The 23,391-nt window shown below is 36.8% G+C and overlaps 1 protein-coding gene across 1 annotated transcript; it reads left to right on the plus strand.

Annotated features, from left to right (window-relative positions):
- The first annotated feature begins 7,259 nt into the window (after window positions 1–7,259).
- On the plus strand, window positions 7,260–9,053 carry LOC107902625 (uncharacterized). Its single transcript, XM_016828773.2, has one exon. The coding sequence runs from the start codon at window positions 7,260–7,262 to the stop codon at window positions 9,051–9,053; it is 1,794 nt and encodes a 597-aa protein (XP_016684262.2).
- Window positions 9,054–23,391: the final 14,338 nt, after the last annotated feature.

Raw genomic sequence — 23,391 nt, forward strand, 5'->3', positions numbered from 1 at the left:
AATTATTAAATTCATAACTAAATTTTTTGTAAATAATATATGAAAATATCAGGTTAACATAATATTACATGTATAATAATATTTTTGCTATATTAAAATTTAGAAATAATTGAACTTAATGAATTTAACAAGGGATAATATAATTTTGGCCCATAAACTTGACAATTAAGTCTACTTTGATACCTGAACTTAGCAGCGAGATTCATTTTGGTCTCTGAACTAAATATAGTCTTATTCCAAAAATACTGGTCACATCATCAAACCTTGATGGAATCCAAGTTCAAGGACCGAAACGGATCTTGTTGCCAAGTTCAAGTACCAACTGAACAAAAAAATAAAGTATAAGTACCAAAATAAATCTAGTTACCAAGTTTAAGCACCAAAAATTATATTATCCCTTTTAACAACAGTCATTTGATCAGGACGTGAAATTCTAAAATTGAAAATTTACAAGCATTAAAAATAACTAAATTAAAATGTAATGACTAAAACAATAATTTATGCATAGTACAAGGACCACTAAGCAGAATTTAACTCTCTATCATTTAATTTGCAACTACACCACCAAGGGAAATAAAGGGAGTGGGAACCAAGATGGAGATGATTGTGTTACGTGGCAGCAAATGAAAGCATCTGATCCGAAAAGATTGATCACCAACAAACCAAATACATCAAACACAGACCGTAGGTTTTGTCTCATGGGCCCCCCCGTAGTATGTTCCAACCTTTTCAGTGCTATGGGCACTAATGTGAACATAATTTCATTGAAGTTTCCTTTGGAATATTTTATATTAGTACTAAATCATGTTTTGGAGCCCGAATTTGAAAATTATTCTCATATTAATGTTTTTTTTTGTTAATCTGAATTTAGCAGTTGTTTTTATGTTAGTATTTGAGTTTTTCTTTTTTAAACTAATCCTTGAACTTAGTAATTATTCTTACATTGGGACCTGAACTCCTTTGTTGTCCAAGTTAGTTCTTAACATTTCGTTGAAAACCTTAAAATTTACACCTAAACGTGAAAACAATTATCAAGTTCAAGCCTTGGTATGAGAACAATTATTAAGTTCAATAACTAACTTTGACAAAAAAGGTTCAAGACCTAATGTGAGAACAATTGCCCAATTCAGGATCCAACGTGGGAACAAAGTTATCAAGTTTGTACAAGCCCAATAATGCCCGGGCCCATATAAAACAAAGCACAGCCCAAATTTAACCCAATTAAACCAGCCCAACATAGTAAAGCTAAGCAAAAAACCCTAGCCTAGGTAGCACCAGCAGTAAGTAGCGCCGCAAGCCCTGCCTCCAGTAGCCTCTCCAAGCGCCGTAGGACTAGGAGATCAGCCCCTCCACGCGCGCCATTCGCACAACCACCTGCAAATAAAAACGGACTAAGAGTCCACAATAGAAAAGGATTGTAAACTAATGTATTTTGGTAGGCTATAAAAGCCTAGATCTGTAACAATAAGAGAAAAAAATAGACAGAGAAATCGGAAAGGAAAACTAAGAGTTCAAAGCTTTTCAAGGTGAATCGGTTTTTATATGCTTTTATTCTTTTTATTTTGTTTTTTCTAAAAAATAATATAAAAAAGGGAGAGGGGTTTACCTTCAAAGCTTCGCCGATGAAGCCCACATTCGCCGCGTTCAAATCGGAGGTCCGGCGGAGGGCTGAGGCTTGGGGTGAAGGCGCGTTGCGGCGGCGGCGCGAAGAGGGCTAGGGCCGAAACCCTAGCAGAGCAAACAGGGAGAGGGGCCTCTGTTTTTATTTTATTTTTTTCCTTCTCTTCGGTTGCAACTGATTTTGAAAAGAAAATTTGTTTTAAATAAAGGATCCAAAACGGTGCCGTTTTAAGCCTAGTGTGACCCGCGCGTTGACCCGACCCGGGGAGGATCCGCGCGCTCTGACGTCACATGGTATATTTGCGCAATTGGCCCCTCCTGTTTGCAGCGCTATTTAATTAAATCCTTTTTACATATTTTAAAATTTGGGCCACACATTTTATCTTTGTTTCAATTTGGCCCCTTTGCTGCGCAGCGTTTTGGAAGGACGGGTTAATTACCCTTTTGGTCCTCCACTGTTACACGCATATTTAAATTGGTCCTTTTTTTTTTTGATTTTTTCTAAATTCGTTTTTGTTTTTTAAATTTAATTCAGTCCATTTTTAGCTATTTTTCTTTTTTTAAAATTTTATCATTATATCGTTATCTATTATTATATTATTATTGTTACTATTTTATTTGTACATATGTTGTTTTCTTATTTAATACATATATATACATTTTCATAATTTCTTAATGTTTTTTTTTTAAAACTTTTATATACTTTATATTTTATATATATACTTATACATTTTTTTAAAATATCTATACATCTGCATATATATATTTTTAGAAATCTTTTTTTCGTAATTTTCATATACATATATATACATGCATTTTATTAGTTTTTTTGGGGCTTGATGTATTTCGTTCCTTCTTTTTGTTTGTAAATTTACTTGTATATTGTAATTGTATATATTGGTGAATATTTATTCATGTTTGTCTTAAACTAGAGTATTTGTTTCATGTTGTGCCTTAACCCTTTTAGCATCTCTTTTAAAATATCTATTTTGGTTTTCTCAAAGAATTGAAATCATCCTATTTTATAAATTCCAAAATATTTGGCATTCGGGATTCTCGGGAAAGATTGTGTCCTAACTTACTGGATCGCGGTTATTTTTTCGATGAATTTAGGAAGCCAAGTATTTGTTTTGCAATAAATTCGCGAATTTTAAATAAAAAGCTTATTCTCGGGAATTCAAAATGTTGGGTCCTAACTTACTGGTCATGACATTTTCTTCTCAAAATAAGAATTTTCAAAAGCAAAAGGCAATATGCGAATATTTTGGAGAATTAAAAACATTGTGTCCTAACTTACTGGGTGTGGTGTTTTATTTCTTTGAAATAAGAATGTCTTATTATTTTAATTCATTCATGAAATAAAAGGTTCCTTTTAAAATCTTTTCAAATTTTTGACACCAAGGCATTTTAAAAAATCAAATTGGTACCAATTTTGGGCGTTACGAGGGTGCTAATCCTTCCTCGTGCGTAATTGACTCCCGAACCTATTTTCTCAAATTTCGCAGACCAAAATTATTTTTTAAGGTGGGCCGATCACACCTTAATAAAGGATCGATGGCGACTCCACTTTTGATTTTTAAAGTCGACAACTAAATTTTTGTTTTCAAAAAACGGTTTCGACAGCTTGGCGACTCCGCTGGGGACACTTAGAGAGTCGAGCCAGAAATTGATTCATTTTTGTCTTTGTGTCGAATATCAAAAGTTTTTAAAAATTCATGATTTCCCTTGATATTTTTTTTACCATGGTATGTTGGTAACTTTGCATTTGCATTTTGCATTTTACCCTTAAGTGGGAGCGAGAAACTAGTCATTCGTGAGGTTTTCACCTCCGTGCAGGGTAGTGGACCGCTTCCGGGATACATCCGTACCTATGTCTTCGTGAGATTTTCATCTCCGTGCAGCCATAGGGAAATGTGTCCCCCTGAACTGAACTCGTTCCATATGAGCCTATAATGGGTGAGGATCGAGGAATCTGCTGGTTTGGGTACCCTTACTCTAGAAACTAAACCTCATATAGTGAGCTTTAGGGACTTGCCCTAGGTAGAACTATACCGAACCCTAGTAGATTCCTAATAAGTGTTCTTGCCATGTTATTATACCTTTATATGTGGTACTGACTTGTTTTATTTTGTTTTGATTGCATGACATCATGATTGCATGACATTTCATTATAAAGGCGTTGGTTCATATTCGGTTGCCATACAGAAAGTTTATCATGGGAAATGGGTTTCTTGATAGAGTGGAAGACAATGCGGCTGTCCGGACTTGGTCTGAGAAGATACAGCGTGGAAAAGGTGACAGTTTGGCCGTGGGATACGTATCAGAGTTATGGGACTTCACTCGTGTTAGTGTAGCTTAGAACAACTTGCAGGAATTGAAGGAGATTTGGGATCAATGAGATAATAAGGTTAGGCAGTTATTCTATTTGAATTATGGGGATTTGCCTTATTTACTTGACATGAAGGTAGACAAGCGTCTGTTTCGAGATCTTGCCCAATTTTGGAATCCGGCCTACAGTTGATTTACATTCGGGAAGGTTGATCTGGTGCCTACAATAGAGGAGTACACGGCTTTACTTCGATGTTCGAAGGTTCAGGAGGATAAAATTTATTCAAAAGCGGTGAATGTACCAACCTTCATGAGGAAGTTGATGAGTATAACAGGGATGAGTGAGTAGTGGGTTACAGCTCGGATTAAGCAAAAAGGGGATAGTATGTGCATTCCTTAGAAAAGCTTGAAGGACCTCATCTTAGCACACCCAGATGCGAGGAAGAAAGTAGACATTTTTGCTCTAAGTATATATGGTCTAATCTTGTTTCCTAAGATTTTGGGACATGTTGACGAGGCGGTCACTGATTTATTCGATCGGCTTGATAAGGGAGTTACACCAGTCCCGGTAATTTTGGCAGAAACCTTTAGATCATTGAATGCATGTCGAAGAACAGGAGAGGGTAGATTTATTGGATGTGCGCAGCTACTACTTGCGTGGTTCCACAGCCACTTTTGGAAGGTTGATAAGGTTTCATATCAAGTCTTTTCTGAGAGTTATTCATCGTTGAAAGAGATAGTGGCTACGTCAAGGAGAGATGACATCTCGGAGGAGAAATGGATGGCAATCTTTCAGAGTCTGCAAGAAGAAGATATCGAATGGAGAGCTCCGTGGTTGCTTCCAGATGATATCCTATATAGGTGTGGGGATTTCGACTGGGTTCCATTGCTCGAGATTTGGGGAGCTGTTGGTTATGCCCCATTGCTAGTATTAAGACAATACCGGTCAAGACAGTTTGTGCCTGCCACTCAAGGACTAGCTGAGTGTGAATTCTCATACAAGGATGATGGCTATAAAAGAAAGGCTCGTGAGATGGCTAATGCGTGGAATCAAACTCACCGAATGAAGAGATTAGCCGTGGGTCCAATGACAACTTCTGAATATAACGAATGGCGTGTTAGGAGGATTAATGACAACATTCCTGGGCCAAGTTCAGAAAATAGTCAGTCGATAGATGAGCATTTGCGCGTCGTCCCTTCTGAGCTGGAAATCATAAAGCAAGACCTCGAAAGAAGGAATGCAGAATTAGAAAAGAAAATAGAGCAAATGGAGGAAGAAAAGGTGAATTTAAAGTTGGACATAGATGTTCAAAAGCAGGAAACCGAAGGCCTGAGAAAAGGGAAGCGTAAAGTTGAGGAAGATCTGAACAGCTTGAAGACGGATTATAAGAGACTACGTCTGTCAGTAAGAACTGCTGGGTTGGGGAAAACCTCAGAACAGTGGCGTCAAGAGGTTCAAGAAGAAAAAGCCAAGGCTGGTAGATGGGAAGAAAGATTCCAGAAAGCCCAGATGCAAAACAGATCGCTCGAGAAGAATTTGTTAGAAAATCAAGATGAAAGAGATAAATTAAACGCTAGAGTGGCTGAACTTGAGAAGATTGTTTATCAATACCGAAATCGTAACTCGGTGGCGGAACTACAAGCAAGTTTAAGCAGAATCGAGCAAATGAAGAAAACTATAGAAGAACTAGAAGTGGCATTACAGAATGGTGAAGCCAGGATTGAGTATTTGGAGGCAAACAAAGATCATCAAAGCGAACAGCTTCACTATCTCCAGAATCAGGTCAGAAACAAGGATCGTGTTATGGGACAAGCCTTGGTTCAGATTCGAGAAGTAGCTGATCACTTACAAACTCTGGAAGTACAAGCTGACACATTGAGCGTAAAGTATGAATTAGAGTCGGACCGGGGACGAGAGTTAGCCTCGTTACTTCAAAAAATCAAGGTCTTAAGTATTAGGGCGAAGTCGTATTTTAGTCTATTCTATGTAAAGGGATTTGTTTTCTAATAAAGTTTTCCAAGTGAAATTGAATCATAATTAACGCCTTTCTCGCATTCATCTCATGCATCACATCATATGCATTCAAAACCTTTAATTGATCCTAATTAATTAAAATTATTGCTCAGTTAACCTGGAAACCAACCAACCAACCCGACACTGATACGGCACTCGAGCAAAGACAAAAGATATGGATCAAAGATTAGAAAAGCTTGAACAACACCAGAAGGAGATGCAAGACCGGCTTCAGCTACAAATGCAGGAACGGTTAGACAAGATGAAGCAAGAAATGTCTGAGAAGATGCAGGAATCTCAAGAGGATATAGTGGCAAAGTTAACTCGATTGATAACAAAGGGAGGTGACAAAGGAAAGGGCCCCATGGCAGATGTTGATGAGGGAAACGATGATGAACTTTTCTATCCTCCAGGTTTCACCCCTCCACATGAGCGAGCTCAAGCTGAATACCCGCGCAAATCTACTGTCACCATCATGCCTCAGCAATTTCGAGCTGGTATTTCAAACCTCCAAACTGGGCCGGGTTTTAATCCCGAAAACAATCCTATTAACCCTGCCATCCCTGACTTTGATGAAGTGGTTGAGAAGGAAAGAGTGAAGGAAGAGTTACCGAAGCAGTTGGAAGAAAGATGCAAGTGGCTCGAAGAGAAATTCAAGGCGATGGAGGTTGCTGAGAGTTATCGAGGCATTGACGCGAAAGAGCTGAGTTTAGTGCCAGATTTAGTACTCCCTCATAAATTTAAGATGCCTAAATTTGAAAAGCACAATGGGACAAGCTGCCCAGCAGCTCACATCACCATGTTCTGCAGGCGAATGACGGGTTATGTTAACAACGACCAACTCTTAATACACTGTTTCCAAGACAGCCTTACTGGGGCAGTATCCAAGTGGTACAATCAGTTGAGTCGTGCCACGATTGGATCATGGAGAGACTTGGCACAATCGTTCATGAAACAATATAGTCATGTGACTGACATGGCTCCTGACAGAATCACCCTTCAGAACATGGAGAAAAAACCGAGTGAAAGCTTCAGGCAGTACGCACAGAGATGGAGGGAGGTCGCAGTCCAAGTTCAGCCACCGCTCTTGGAAAAGGAAATGACCATGTTGTTCATCAACACCCTGAAGGCACCGTTCATTACACATATGTTAGGAAGTGCCACAAAAAGCTTTCCTGACATAGTCATGAACGGCGAGATGATTTAGAACGCCATCAGGAGTGGGAAGATCGACGCTGGAGAGAGTAACAGAAGATCGGCCTCGAGGAGGAAGGAGAGTGAGGTGAACAACACGAGCATGTACAACAAGGGTTACTCGAAGTCAGTAACAGTGAGTCAGCCAGGAAAGGTGGCTGCCACTCAGCAAAACTCGTCGAGACAGGAGGTCAGTACAAGGCGAAATGTTGAGAGGCCCCAATTCACGCCAATTCCTATGTCGTACAGGGAACTATACCGAAATTTATTTGACGCAAACGTAGTTTCCCTTTTTTATCTGAAGCCCTTGCAACCCCCGTATCCCAAATGGTACGATGCAAATGCACAGTGCGACTATCATGCGGGAATAACGGGGCATTCTACAGAAAACTGTACGGCTTTTAAGAAGTTGGTTGAAAGGCTCATTGGTATGGGAGTCGTTAAATTTGACGACGCGACCAAGGCAGAAAATCCATTACCAGACCACACTGATGGTGGGGTAAATATGGTGGGTGAAGACAGAAGAATCAAGGCAGATACTGCGGATGTAAAGACTCCTTTGAGAAGGGTCTGGAAGGAGATGGTGAAAAGGGGACTAATCGTCTCAGAAGGAAGCTGTGAAAGGAAGAGGAATTACTGTGAGTTCCACCATGAAGTGGGGCATGAAATCCAAGAATGTACGGAGTTTAGAGCCCTGATACAAGGCATGATGGACAATTGGGAGGTGAAATTCTGTGAAGGAGTTCAAGAGGAAAGTGATGTATGCGCATCAGAGTTGGCGTTGGGGGTCCCGAAGGTTAACCGTCCCATGGTCATCATTTCGCGACCTCAGAACAGTGAGGTTGGGGAACGAATAACACCAAAGGTTATCATTCAAAAACCGACTGTGTTCACTTACAAGGATAACAGGAGGGTTCCTTGGAATTACAATTGTAATGTGACAATCCCGGGGAAAAAGGATATGGTCAGTAAAGAAGATCAGGATAAAGGAAGGCACTACGAACAGATAGGAGAGGAAACTTTAGTTCGAAAAAAGAAGAACGTGGTCAAACCCGAATTGTTGGTCAATGAACCAATTAAGGAGGAGGAAGCTAGAGAATTCTTGAAGTTTATAAAGCATAGCGAGTACAGCGTTGTGGAGCAGCTACACAAACAACCAGCTCGCATATCTGTGCTAGCTTTACTCCTGAACTCGGAGGGACATCGAAATGCACTACTGAATGTGTTAAATGAAACTTACGTGGCCGACGATATCTCTGTTAACAAGTTGGATCGACTGGTCGGCAATATAAGCGCTGATAACTTCATCTCTTTCAGCGATGACGAAATACCACCTGGGGGTATGGGATCAACCAGAGCTTTACACATCACTGCAATGTGTAAAGGGTGTATATTACCGGGAGTTCTGGTAGACAACGGGTCGGTGTTAAATGTATTGCCCCTATCCACGCTCAACAGGCTACTTGTGGATAGTTCGCATATGAAATCGTGTCAGAACGTGGTGAGAGCATTTGATGGCACCGAGAGGAAAGTCATGGGTAGAATTGAGATACCCTTGTTAATTGGCCCAACTGTCTATGAGGTAGATTTCTTGGTTATGGACATCAAGCCTTCTTACAGTTGCCTATTAGGAAGGCCTTGGATCCATTCAGCAGGTGCGGTACCGTCATCGTTACATCAAAAACTGAAGCTGGTGTTAGAAGGCCGGGTAGTAACGATAGAGGCTGAAGAGGATATCATTGCATCTGTGACTAACGATGCACCTTATTTGGAGATGAGTGACGATGCAATCGAGTGCTCTTTCTGTTCCTTAGAGTTCGTAAATGCAACATTCATCTTTGAGGGAAACAAGATCCCGATGTCGAGAATATCAAAGACTACAAAGATGGGGCTGTAATTGACAGTTGGAAAAGGAGCTCTGCCAGGGAAAGGTTTAGGGAGATATCTTCAGGGCCGAGTTGAGATTCCAGGGTTACAAGACAAGCGGGACCGTTTTGGCTTAGGATACAAGCCAGATGTCAGGCAGAGGAGGATAGAGTAGAGAAAGAAGCGAGAGAGCAGAACGGCTCGTTTGACAGGTGATGAGGTCAAATGGGAACCCATGACTTTTCCTCACCTATCTAAGACTTTTGTATCAGGAGGATTTGTCTATCAAGGAATGCTAGGGGACAGAAGCATTAACACGAAGTTAGAGGGTATTCATGCCGTGTATGAAGAAGCGACGGGAGGAAGAACTTTGCTGGATATTTGTCCTTATGAGTTGGAAAGGGAGCTAAACAACTGGAATGCAGAAGAAATACCTGTAGTTTTTAGGATTTCCTTAGAGTAATGTCCAGAACACCCTTATTGCTTTTTAGCCTAGAAGTGATAAGGATTCTTTTGTGAAATAGGCTCATGTCCAGAAAATCATTATTTTAATAAAGTTCATGTTTTCAGTCATTTTTTGAAGCAAATCTTTCTTTCCATAAGAGCAGTTATTTTGAATTTCTCTCAAACTACACTTGCATTTCATTCATGACCATATTGGACCAAACGAATTCCTAAATCCATACTGTTCTTCATAACAGGTCCTACGATATCAATGATACAAATGTCACTCTTACAAATTCAGAATCCCCTTTTGAACGAAACATGTGTTTAGAGGGGTCGCATGATTTTGAAGATGTCGAAGACTGTGGTTTATCTCCGGACTTATTGAAAATGGTAGAACGAGCCGAGAAGCAAATCCTACCTCACAAGGAATCAATAGAAATTGTGAGCTTGGAGGAAGGTAAAGAGGTGAAGATCGGGTCGAATATCTCTGCAAAGACAAAACAAGACCTCATCGAATTACTCCGAGAGTTCAAGGACGTGTTTGCATGGTCATACCAGGATATGCCGGGGTTGAGTACCGACATCGTAGTCCATCGTCTTCCTATAAGAGAAGATTGCAAGCCAGTGCAGCAAAAGCTCAGAAGGATGAGGCCTGATATCGTGGTTAAGATAAAGGAGGAGGTCCAAAAGCAGTTTGATGCCAGATTTCTGCAAGAGGTCAAGTATTCTGAGTGGGTGGCCAACATCGTACCAGTTCCGAAAAAAGAAGGGAATGTGCGAATGTGTGTGGATTACAGGAATTTGAACAAGGCTAGTCCAAAGGACAATTTTCCATTGCCCCACATTGACACATTGGTAGATAATACTGCGGGCTTTTCATTATTTTCCTTCATGGATGGCTTTTCGGGGTACAATCAGATAAAGATGCATCCTGAAGACATGAGAAAGACTACGTTCATTACGTTATGGGAGACGTTTTGTTATAAAGTGATGCCGTTTGGATTAAAGAATGCGGGAGCGACATATCAAAGAGCTATGGTAACCTTGTTCCATGATATGATGCACAGGGAGATCGAAGTTTATGTTGACGATATGATCGCGAAGTCCAGAACGGAGGAGGAACATGTGCAGGTCTTGAGAAAATTATTCTTAAGATTGAGAAAGTTCCAGCTCAAGCTTAATCCGGCGAAGTGCACTTTTGGGGCCAAGTCAGGAAAATTGTTAGGCTTTGTGGTCAGTGAAAAGGGAATCGAGATTGATCCAGACAAAGTGAAGGCAATACGGGATTTACCTTCACCCCGCACTCAGAAAGAAGTTCGAGGATTCCTCGAAAGACTGAACTACAGTGCTAGGTTCATTTCACAACTAACCAAGAAATGTGACCCTATATTTCGTCTTCTAAAGAAACATAATCCTGGTACTTGGGATGAAAAATGCGAAGAAGCCTTTAACAAGGTGAAGCAGTATTTGTCTAATACTCCAGTGCTGTCACCACCTAGCCCGGATAGGCCCCTGATATTGTATTTGACAGTATTTGATAATTCCATGGGGTGTGTGCTAGGCCAACATGATGAAATAGGGAGAAAAGAAAGGGCGATATATTATCTCAGCAAGAAATTCACTGACTGTGAAATGAGATATTCGCCTATTGAGAAGCTATGTTGTGCCTTGATTTGGACAACTCAGAGATTAAGACAGTATATGTTATACCACACGACTTGGCTAATCTCAAAGTTAGACCCGTTAAAGTATATGATGGAGTCAGCTGCTTTGAATGGGAGGATGGCCCGATGGCAGATCTTACTGTCTAAATTTGATGTTGTCTATGTGAGCCAAAAGGCTGTGAAAGGGAGTGCAATTGTAATAGCCTGAATTTTTAGTGGTGTCGGAATGGTGATTCGAGATCACTAAATCTGACAAACGAGTAGAAAATATTATAAATTTAGTAAGTATAAGTTAAATGTGAAGTTAGGAAAATTTTTGAAATAGTGAATAGTGTACTAGGAATAAATATTAAAATAATTAAAAAAAACGAGGTATCGAGACCTCGAAGATTTTAAACCGAGCCATAAATATTTTTAGAAATATTTATAGAGTGTTATTGAGTTGGTATTAAAGTTTCGTTAGAAAATTTAACGTTTGGATAGTTAATTAACTAAAAAGGACTAAATTGGGAATAGTGTAAAATTTGTTAAATTGTGATTAAATAGCTTAAGTGACTAAAGTGGAGGGATTTAAAAGGCTATTAGACCCAAATTATATGGGCTGGACGGTTGGGTAAGAAAAATCAGCAGAATGTAAGGAGAAACAGGGGCAAAATTGGAAACTTAACAAATTAAACATTTAAAACAAAGACAAAAGTGAAAAATCTAGAGATCTCTTCACAATTTATCAGCAAAAACGCCATAGGAGGTCTGGAATAAGCTGGTTTTTCATATTTTTGAATCATGTAAGTTTAATTCTTGATTATTTCTTCTAATTTTTGTGATTTTGATACTTTTACAATTAGGTCCAACTAATTATTTCATTAGTTTTTGATTCCATGGCTGATTTTGAAAGTTACCATTGATTAGTGTTGGATTTTTATGATGAATAAACATGAAATTGAAGCTTTAATTTTGTTATATGATGATTTTATTAAGTAATTTTGATAGAAATTGATTTTAGGGACCTAATTGTGAAAAAGTTGGGAATTAAGGTTTGGTGTTGCGGTTTTGAGTATGAAAGGCTATGTAGTAGTCTAAAATAGTTGGAAAAAGGTGTTAATTGAGAAAAATTAGATCAATTGAGGGGTTAATTGAGTAGGGATCAAATTGTAAAAACTGTAAAGTTTGGGGTAAAAGTGTAACTTCGAAAATTAAAGGGCATAAATTGTGAAATGAATTAGAATTGAATTAAATGCTGATGAATGAATAAATTTGCATTTTAGATCGAGAACCTGAAACAAGTCGAGGAAAAGAAAAAGTAGCCGATTAGTCCCTGAACTTTTACAAATTCTGCAAATCGATCCAGGTAAGTTCATATGGCTGAAATTTAATGATTAAATGTTAATTTCATGAATTATACAATGTATGATGAAATGTATTTATTGTTGAAATGAGAATAAAATAAAAATGTGAAAATCGAATAAATGATCAAATTAAGTGGAACACCGGATTTGAGTACTTCTGATCAAGAAACAAAGTGATAAGTGGTTACACTTATCTGATCAAGAAACAAAGTGATAAGTGGTTACACTTATCTGATCAAGAGACAAAGTGATAAGTGGCTACACTTATCTGATCAAGTGATAAAGTGATAAGTGGTAGCTTCAGCTACACTTATCTGATCAAGTGGCAAAGTGATAAGTGGTAGCCTAGCTACACTTATCTGATCAAGGACAAGTGATAAGAGGTCATATGTCAAAGTGAAAGTGAAGTACTCAATTTTCCGTAACCGTTCCTTAATTTTGATCAAGGATGGTAAGTGACAAATGGGCCCAAAGGAATTATGGTAAAAGAATAAGTAGTAGTGAGTTTATACCAAGGAACTCACCAAAGATTGTGGTTGACAGGTAAATTTAGTAATGGTGTATATTGTATAAGTGTAAAAGTGTTTGGTAAGATTTATGTTTTATGCCTATGAACTTACTAAGCTTTTCTATAAGCTTACATGTGTGTGTTTATTGTTTTTGTAGATTAACGTATTTATACATTCGGAGGATCGGATCTACATCAAGAATCACACTATCCAGACATACTCCGGTAGTTTATGTTAAGCAACTTTTTGGATTTATATGGCATGTATAGGGAATTGAAGTGAAGAGTAAATTTGAATGTTATGGTTGCGTTAGATATCGAAATATATACATGTTTTTAGTTTGAAATGGTTGATTGGTTGAACTTCATTAGTATTTAAATGAAGTAGATGAAATACTGGAATTGGTTGTGATTTGAAATTTGCAGGGAAGGTTAGACAATTATAAAGGGGTTATATTGAATTTTTTTTTTAAAAATTGCAATGGAGCAGTTCTTGGACAGCAGCATTGATGTAACTTTTAAAAATCACCAAAAATAGTGGAAATAGAATTAGAAGTTGAGTGAGATATGAAATTAAAGATGAAAGAGTCTACTTTCATATAAAAGAAGTGGAGTAAGCAAAAGAATTATATACTTTTAGATATTTGAATTTTAGTGAAACAGGGTAAGAATGTTTTTGAAGTCCCCTGTTCTGACTTTAGAAATTCATTAAAAATTGTACAGAAGGAATTTTGAGTTATAATTTATATGTATAGACTCCTTAATGAGTCTATTTTCAGTAGAAATAAGTTTGATCACCATATGAAGCCTTTAATAAGAGATAATTAAATTTTAGTGATGAGTGGTTAGGATAGTCGATTAGTGAAACAGGGGAGACTTCAACTAATAAACTGTACTAATTGGCTAAAAAAAAAATTCTGAAAAATTTATGATGAATAGATATATGAGTCTAGTTTTATAGAAAATTTACGGATCTAAATTTCGAGTTTTGTAGCTTGAATTATAATTATTTTAGTGACTGCTGTACAGGAGGACAGCTTTATTATGAATGATGAAATTGAATTTGAAAGTAAATTTTTATGCCCCGAACTTTTAAGTTAAGTCAAGTAACGCCTCATGCTCGACTCCGGCCATGGTCTCGGGTAAGGGGTGTTACAGAAATTGCTGACTTTCTGGCTAGCAGGGCTTTGGAAGATTACGAACCGTTAATTTTTGATTTTCCGAATGAAGACCTGATGTGTATAGCCGCTACTGAGGAAAATCCCCAAAAAGGCCGCAATTGGAAGCTAAACTTTGATGGAGCCTGAATGCTGTGGGCAATGGAATTGGGGCAGTCTTAGTATCCCCGAATGGTGATCATTATCCTTTCACTTGCAAATTGGATTTTGATTGCACAAACAATATGGCAGAATACGAAGCGTGCATAATGGGTATTCGTGCAGCCATAGAGCGAGGAATCAAAGTATTAGAGGTCTATGGAGATTCGACATTGGTGATATATCAGCTCAAGGGTGAGTGGGAGACGAGAGATCCCAAATTAGTCAGATATCGAAAGTTGGTCCTTGAATTGATTAAAGAGTTTGAAGGCATCACTTTTTGCTATCTCCCACGAGATGAGAACCAGATGGCCGATGCACTAGCTACTTTAGCTTCCATGATCAAGGTGAACAGATATGAGGATATGAAGCCAATCCAAATGAGTATCTATGAAGACCCGGCTCATTGTTACAATATTGAAAAAGGAGAAATTGAGGATAGTCCTTGGTATCAAGATATACTGCGATATGTAAAAAATCGTGAGTATACTGGCCAAGCAACAGAGAATGAAAAGAGAACTCTGAGAAGATTAGCCATTGATTATGTCTTAGATGGGGAGATCTTATACAAGAGGGGAAAAGATCAGGTTCTGTTAAGATGTGTGGACGCCGTGGAAGCAAAGAAAATCCTGGAGGAAGTCCATGAGGGCATCTGCGGAACGCATGCTAGTGGATTCACAATGGCTAGACAGATTATGAGATTCGGGTATTACTGGTCCACCATGGAAGGGGATTGCATCAGTTATTCCAAAAAGTGCCATAAATGTCAAATCTATGGTGATAAAATGCATGCACCACATTCGCCTCTTCATGTCATGACTTCTCTATGGCCTTTCTCCATGTGGGGTATGGATGTCATTGGGCCAATATCGCCGAAGGCTTCAAATGGGCATCGTTTCATATTCGTGGTTATTGACTACTTCACCAAATGGGTAGAGGCTGCTTCGTATGCTAACGTTACAAAGTCATCAGTTAGTAAGTTCTTGAAAAGGGAGATTATATGTCGGTATGGAATGCCTGAGAGAATCATATCCGACAATGCGTTGAATTTGAATAACAGCTCAATAGCAGAGGTCCGCAGTCAATTCAAGATCAGACATTACAATTCGTCGCTGTATCGCCCGAAAATGAATGGTGCAGTAGAAGCGGCCAATAAAAATATAAAGAGGATTGTAGGGCAGATGACTGAGACTTATAGGGACTGGCACGATAAATTACCGTTTGCCCTCCTTGCTTATCGAACGTCAACTAGGACCTCCACCGGGGCAACGCCTTTCTCCTTAGTCTATGGCATGGAGGCAGTTTTGCCCATCGAATTTGAAATCCCTTCTCTCCGGGTTTTGTCTGAGCTACAATTGGATGAAGCGGAATGGGTTCAATCTCGATACGATCAGTTGAACTTGATAGAGGGAAAGAGGCTAAAGGCTATTCAGCATGGTCAGATGTACCAGAAAAGAATGATGCGAGCCTACAACAAGAAAGTCCAACCCAGAGAATTTCACGATGGGGACCTGGTGTTGAGAAAAATTCTTCCTCTACAATAGGATTTTAGGGGGAAATTGATGCCGAATTGGGAGGGTCCTTATGTTGTAAAAAATGCCTTTTCTGGAGGAGCCTTGATCCTGGCTGAAATGGATGGAAAAAACTTGCCTAATCCGGTAAATTTAGATTCGGTGAAGAGGTACTTTACTTGAAGAAGGGAAGGAACCAATGTGAAAACCCGCAAAGGGCGCTTTGATTCCAAAAAAAAAAAAGGAGAGGCTAGGGTGAAAACCCGCAAAGGGCACCTTAAGACCAAAGGGGATTTGAGTTGAAAACCCGAAAAGGGCGGCTCAAGTTTTGATTGGCACGTGGTAGTCTTGCTATACCTAAATCGGCAGAAAGGAATAGACGACATCTTGGGGCATCAACAAACTACTGTGAATCTCCTAAACAAGTGTTGAGTTCAGAAGGGTCTTCGAAAAGTTGTATAGAGAAATTCAAGCAGAGATATCTGGGGTGCTTGATCATAGTATTTGTATTCGTTGTTTTAGAATATTTCATTCTTTTTCAATATAAATGTCCCCAGACAATTCCTCTATCATTGACAATTTATTGAGGGCTATGCCCCCAAATTAACTTTGTTTTATTCATCGTTACGATCTTTTCGCAAGCATGTTGCATTAGAATGACGATTAATGGACTAGTAAAACTTTCACAAGGGAAGTTTTTCATATTACTCTAGAAATCTTTAAACAGCTCAGGAACCTGAAACAGGACTATTGTTTAGATCTTCACCGGGTTAAAAGGTCGGAGATATCTGGGAGTCAAGAGTCAAGATTAAAATTTTCAAGTTTTGACGAAGCATTGTTGCCACAAAGGAAGCCTTAATGAGCAATAATGACTTTAAACATTTAATATGCATTTTTCATGACATAACATTCAAATGTCATTCATACACGCCTAGTTAGGAGCATTTGATTCATTCTGATCATGACATCCTAATCATTAGGCATAATTAGGCTCATAAAGTGAATCATACAGGTCATGTTTCACAGAGAGCAGATTGGTGAAATCATAGAGCCTTATCTCCCTGAGCAACAGTGGAGCAGGTTGAAAAATAACAGATCCTGTCTTCATGTACTGGCGTGAAGTAAATCATAGATACCAGATCTTGTCTCCCCGTACAGGTGGTGGAGTAGATCGAAGAAAGCAGATCCTGCCTTCCCATACTGGTGGCGAAGCAGATCAAAAAAAGCAGATCTTGTCTTCATGTATTGGCGTGAAGTAGATTAGAGATACCAAATCTTGTCTTCCCATACTGGTGGCGAAGTAGATCAAAAAAAGCAGATCTTGTTTTCATGTACCGGCGTGAAACAGATCAAAGATAGTAGGTCATGTCTTCCTATATCGGTAGCGAAGTGGATCGAATATACAGATTTTATCTTCCCATACTGGTGGCAAAGTAGGAAAAACAGATCTTGCATTCCTATACTGACAGAGAAACAGGTCAAAGATGGCAGATTTTACCTCCCTGAAGTTGCAGTGGAGTATATTGACGCCAGTAATTCTATTCCCCTGGTCGGCAGTGGGATCGATCGGAAAAAGTAGATCTTGTCTTCATGTATTAACGTGAAGTAGATCGAAGAAAACAAATCTTGTCTTCATGTACTGGCATGAAGTAGATAAAAAATAAGCAGATCTTGTCTTCCCATACTGGTGGTGAAGTAGATCGAAGATACAAGTCTTATCTCCCTGAAGTTGCAGTGGAGCAGACAAAAGTAACCAATCCTATCTCCTTCAAGTTGCAATGGAGTAGATTAAAACCGCAGATCTCATCTCTCTGAAGTTGCAGTAAAGCAGATCACGTCAGATTTACCCTTAAGATGTAACAGAATAAGTTGAAGCTATAAGTCTTATCTCCCTGACGTTGCAGTGGAGCAGATTAAAGATAGAAGATTTTGTTCTTCTAAGAAGCTACGACGTATGAATCCAGTCTCCCCGACATTCTAGTGGATTAGATTGGAGCACCAGTTCTTATACCTCTGAAGATGTAGTAGGAAGGAACGAGGCTACTTAAAGAAGAGAAGCATTAAAGAAGTTGAGGCTCAGTAAGACCGAGCACAATTGGGCTTTTAGTATTTGCTCTATTCCCGTTACAAGACAATGAGCAAAGAGGGGCAGCTGTACAAGCCCAATAATGTCCGGGCCCATATAAAACAAAGCACAGCCCAAATTTAACCCAATTAAACCAGCCCAACATAGTAAAGCTAAGCAAAAAACCCTAGCCTAGGTAGCACCAGCAGTAAGTAGCGCCACAAGCCCTGCCTCCAGCAGCCTCTCCAAGCGCCGTAGGACTCGGAGATCAGCCCCTCCACGCGCGCCATTCGCACAACCACCTGCAAATAAAAACGGACTAAGAGTCCACAATAGAAAAGGATTGTAAACTAATGTATTTTGGTAGGCTACAAAAGCCTAGATCTGTAACAATAAGAGAAAAAAATAGACAGAGAAATCGGAAAGGAAAACTAAGAGTTCAAAGCTTTTCAAGGTGAATCGGTTTTTATATGCTTTTATTCTTTTTATTTTGTTTTTTCTAAAAAATAATATAAAAAAGGGAGAGAGGTTTACCTTCAAAGCTTCACCGATGAAGCCCACGTTCGCCGCGTTCAAATCGGAGGTCCGGCGGAGGGCTGAGGCTTGGGGTGAAGGCGCGTTGCGGCGGCGGCGCGAGGAGGGCTAGGGCCGAAACCCTAGCAGAGCAAACAGGGAGAGGGGCCTCTGTTTTTATTTTATTATTTTTTTTCCTTCTCTTCGGTTGCAACTGATTTTGAAAAGAAAATTTGTTTTAAATAAAGGATCAAAAACGGCGCCGTTTTAAGCCTAGTGTGACCTGCGCGTTGACCCGACCCGGGGAGGATCCGCGCGCTCTGACGTCACATGGTATATTTGCGCAATTGGCCCCTCCTGTTTGCAGCGCTATTTAATTAAATCCTTTTTACATATTTTAAAATTTGGGCCGCACATTTTATCTTTGTTTCAATTTGGCCCCTTTGCTGCGCAGCGTTTTGGAAGGACGGGTTAATTACCCTTTTGGTCCTCCACTGTTACACGTGTATTTAAATTGGTCCCTTTTTTTTTTTGATTTTTTCTAAATTCGTTTTTGTTTTTTAAATTTAATTCAGTCCATTTTTAGCTATTTTTCTTTTTTTTAAAAAATTTATCATTATATCGTTATCTATTATTATATTATTATTGTTACTATTTTATTTGTACATATGTTGTTTTCTTATTTAATACATATATATACATTTTCATAATTTCTTAATATTTTTTTTATTTTTATTTTAAAAAAAAACTTTTATATACTTTATATTTTATATATATACTTATACATTTTTTTAAAATATCTATACATCTGCATATATATATTTAGAAATCTTTTTTTCGTAATTTTCATATACATATATATATACATGCATTTTATTAGTTTTTTTGGGGCTTGATGTATTTCGTTCCTTCTTTTTGTTTGTAAATTTACTTGTATATTGTAATTGTATATATTAGTGAATATTTATTCATGTTTGTCTTAAACTAGAGTATTTGTTTCATGTTGTGCCTTAACCCTTTTAGCATCTCTTTTAAAATATCTATTTTGGTTTTCTCAAAGAATTGAAATCATCCGATTTTATAAATTCCAAAATATTTGGCATTCGGGATTCTCGGGAAAGATTGTGTCCTAACTTACTGGATCGCGGTTATTTTTTCGATGAATTTAGGAAGCCAAGTATTTGTTTTGCAATAAATTCGCAAATTTTAAATAAAAAGCTTGTTCTCGGGAATTCAAAATGTTGGGTCCTAACTTACTGGTCATGACATTTTCTTCTCGAAATAAGAATTTTCAAAAGCAAAAGGCAATATGCGGATATTTTGGAGAATTAAAAACATTGTGTCCTAACTTACTGGGTGTGGTGTTTTATTTCTTTGAAATAAGAATGTCTTATTATTTTAATTCATTCATGAAATAAAAGGTTCCTTTTAAAATCTTTTCAAATTTTTGACACCAAGGCATTTTAAAAAATCAATTTGGTACCAATTTTGGGCGTTACGAGGGTGCTAATCCTTCCTCGTGCGTAACTGACTCCCGAACCTATTTTCTCAAATTTCGCAGACCAAAATTATTTTTTAAGGTGGGCCGATCACACCTTAATAAAGGATCGATGACGACTCCAATTTTGATTTTTAAAGTCGACAACTAAATTTTTGTTTTCAAAAAACGGTTTCGACAAAGTTCATATACTAACTTAGATAAAAAAAATTTTAAACTCGAACGTGAGAATTGTTAAGTTCAATTCTAAATAGTAATTAAACCCAAGAAACTTATTTTTCAAAATAAACATTTTTTAGAATTATCTCAACTCTCACCAACTTTTAAGTTTTATGTGATGTTAAATCATTGCAGTAATTTGTGCCACGCACCATAATGGAAATAGTGGTAATTTAAGTTTTATTAAGCATTGATTTTTAAAAGTACTTTTGAGACCATAAGCAATGTTAAACGGGTCATTTTTAAGTCAAAAAGTACCACGCAAAAGTTTTCATTTGCGAAAAATATTTTTGCAGTCCAATGATATTTTTAACCTTTATTTATAATACAATATGTTTTATATCATATTTAAATTACATATACAATTATTTTCTTATTGAACTTTATTTCAAATATTTAACGTTATATATTTAAATTTATAATGGTTAACCATACAAAAATTGTAATATTTATATTATAATATTTAATATAATTTATATATTCAAATTAAATTTCACAAATAATTAATATTAATTACTTAAAATTGTGTTCATCTTTATTTTTATTCTTTTAGTTACTTCTTATTACATGTAATTAAATAATGATCTATTTGAATGGTAACAATAAATAATATTTTCAATAATTGTTGTAGCTTAATTCGAACCATTACATTTAACTCGATCCGATTTCATACTTTATTCATTAACATAATAATGTGTTAAAAGCGAATAATATCTCATAAATTATTTCACCTACAATTTATTGGGTTCACTTTTGTTTGTCAAGTGATAAAAACACGTTGTCATTAGACTTGTTCATGGGCTGAGTCACCCGCCCCAAGTCTGAAGGTCTGCTTGAAAAATGTGAGGGTTTGGATAAAATACGAGGTCCGAAAAATTGGCTTTGATAAAATTTAAGGCTTGTTTTCTATATGAGTCGGGCTTGGGCAAATTTTGTTACCCAAGCCCAACCCCACCTGAATATATTATGTTATAAAAAATATCATATTAATTATATATTTATACTTATATTAAATCACTAATCCAATAACAATTAAACTCATTACCCAAAACATTTTAAAAAAAACAGTTACACAACTAAATAACCCAACCCAAAATAAAAAATTTTGAAAATTATATTTAATACAGTAAAATATTTGTTATATGTTTTTTAATATAATAAAACATTTATTATATTTATAGTAGTGCTTTTTAATATGTCAGGAAACTTTTAATTTAGCATTTTTAGTACATTTAGTATATTATATTTTTAAATTTTTATTTTTAAATAAAAATTAATAAAAATTAAATATGAATGGGTCGAATCAAGCCTGATACACCTTTCTTAGAATGGGCCGTACTTAAACAAAAAATAAATTTATTTTTCAAGTCGAGTCAAACCTAAACTTAAAAAATTAATCTAAATAATTTATATGGGCTCAACCTAAATCCGACCGGACCAGAAATGACCCATCAGCCCCTCTAACTGACACTCCTTGGATGCACAAATCTTTTTAGCTTCTTATGCAAAGCAATCAATAAATGCGTTTCAAATTATTAAGAACTCCCTTCTTATTTGGGCTTTTATTAGGCTCAAAAATAACTTTTTTGGGCCCAAGAGGAAAAAAGGTTTGGGTTTCCAGACCCAACTTTAAAATGCTATTTTTTTTTGCTAAACTTAAATGTAATGTTTCAAAATGATAATGGTTTATTTATATTATATTTTATACCATATATAGTTCTACTCATTATTTTTTCATAATTTTTAAATTAAAGGAAGAAACACTTAAGTATGTTCGAGTTCACGTCTTTCACGCTATTAATAGTAATATCAATTTATTTATATTTGATACATTAATAATATTATTAAAAATATCACTTAAATTTATTTGTAATTTTTTACGACATTAACTGAAAATATAGAGAATTATATATTTTTCGTGTATCAAATATAAATCTTGTTATATATTTATCTATACTTATTGATACTATAATAAAATTTTTGACTAAACATGATGATGTGGCTTGACTTATTGACACTAACTCTAAAATAACCAAAAAAATCAAATTTATATCATAGTAAATTTAGCAAATAAAGATAGTTTATTATAATAATAATAACCCCACTAATTTCTCAATATATTAGAGCGAATTTAATAACTAATCATCTGTATTTTGTATGTCCATTAATGGGTAGATATTAGTCATAAGTTTTAAAATTACTCTGTATCCAGAGAGAATATCAAACCTTCAACCACTAGTCAAGATAGAAAGGGCAACTAACTCCCGTAATTAATTCTAAGATTTTTTAAATATATATTAATATCTTTTATAGTGTCAAAATTTATAAAATTGATTAATATAAAATTTCAAAGTCAACTTCATATGATTGTAAAGTTGGGTGGCTTAGTGAGTGCCCCTGGTTGATGGGAACTCAGAATTTTTAGTACACACATTGTGGCTACTCACTCCCCATTTTCCTATGTATGGGACCTGTTGACACCATTTTTTTGATGGAAAACGGGGTCGACTTGGGTTTTGATGAAAACGAAAAAAAACGGGAGTCGCCACCAATCCTTTTTGGGGTGTGATTGGGTCACCTTGGAAAGAGGTTGTTTTTAATAAATAATTTGATCTTATTAAAACAACGGTTTTGGTCTACGAAATTTAGGAAACGGGTTCGGGAGTCGGTTACGTACGAGGAAGGGTTAGCACCCTCGTAACGCCCAGAAATTGGTACCTAGTTGATTATCTAATGTCTTGATGTCGAAAATTGAGAACTTGAAAGAATTAAAAAAAATACGATCCTAGCATTAAAGTTTTGGAAAAAGAAGTATATTTCACGTTAATCGAGAAAGAGAATCATATCCAGTAAGTTAGAATACAATGTCTCAAACTCCCGATACGCGAATAAAAAATGCTTATTTAAAAGATATTTTAGCCATCTCGGATTTAAAATGAGATCACGACCAGTAAGTTAGGACGCGACTCTTTTTAAGATCCCGGGATCATTTAAAATTTGAGCTTGAAAAGATTCGTGCATTTAGATTTATCGAGAAAAACGAAACCCAATAAGTTAGGGCACGATTTTCTCGATTCCAAACACGAATTGAAAAAATAAATTTTGTTATATCGAGTAAAAATAAAGCACAAAATCATAGTGAAAGCAAATTACATTATTTATGCATAGCAAGATCATAATGAACATGAAAATATAAAAACGATGCAAACAATAGCAATTAATTTGAACGATCAAATTTATAACATACAAAATAACACAATATAAAAAACGAATAAATTTAAA

The sequence above is a fragment of the Gossypium hirsutum genome, chromosome D01, assembly GCF_007990345.1.
Source record: "Gossypium hirsutum isolate 1008001.06 chromosome D01, Gossypium_hirsutum_v2.1, whole genome shotgun sequence".
In the NCBI taxonomy this organism is placed as follows: domain Eukaryota; kingdom Viridiplantae; phylum Streptophyta; class Magnoliopsida; order Malvales; family Malvaceae; genus Gossypium; species Gossypium hirsutum.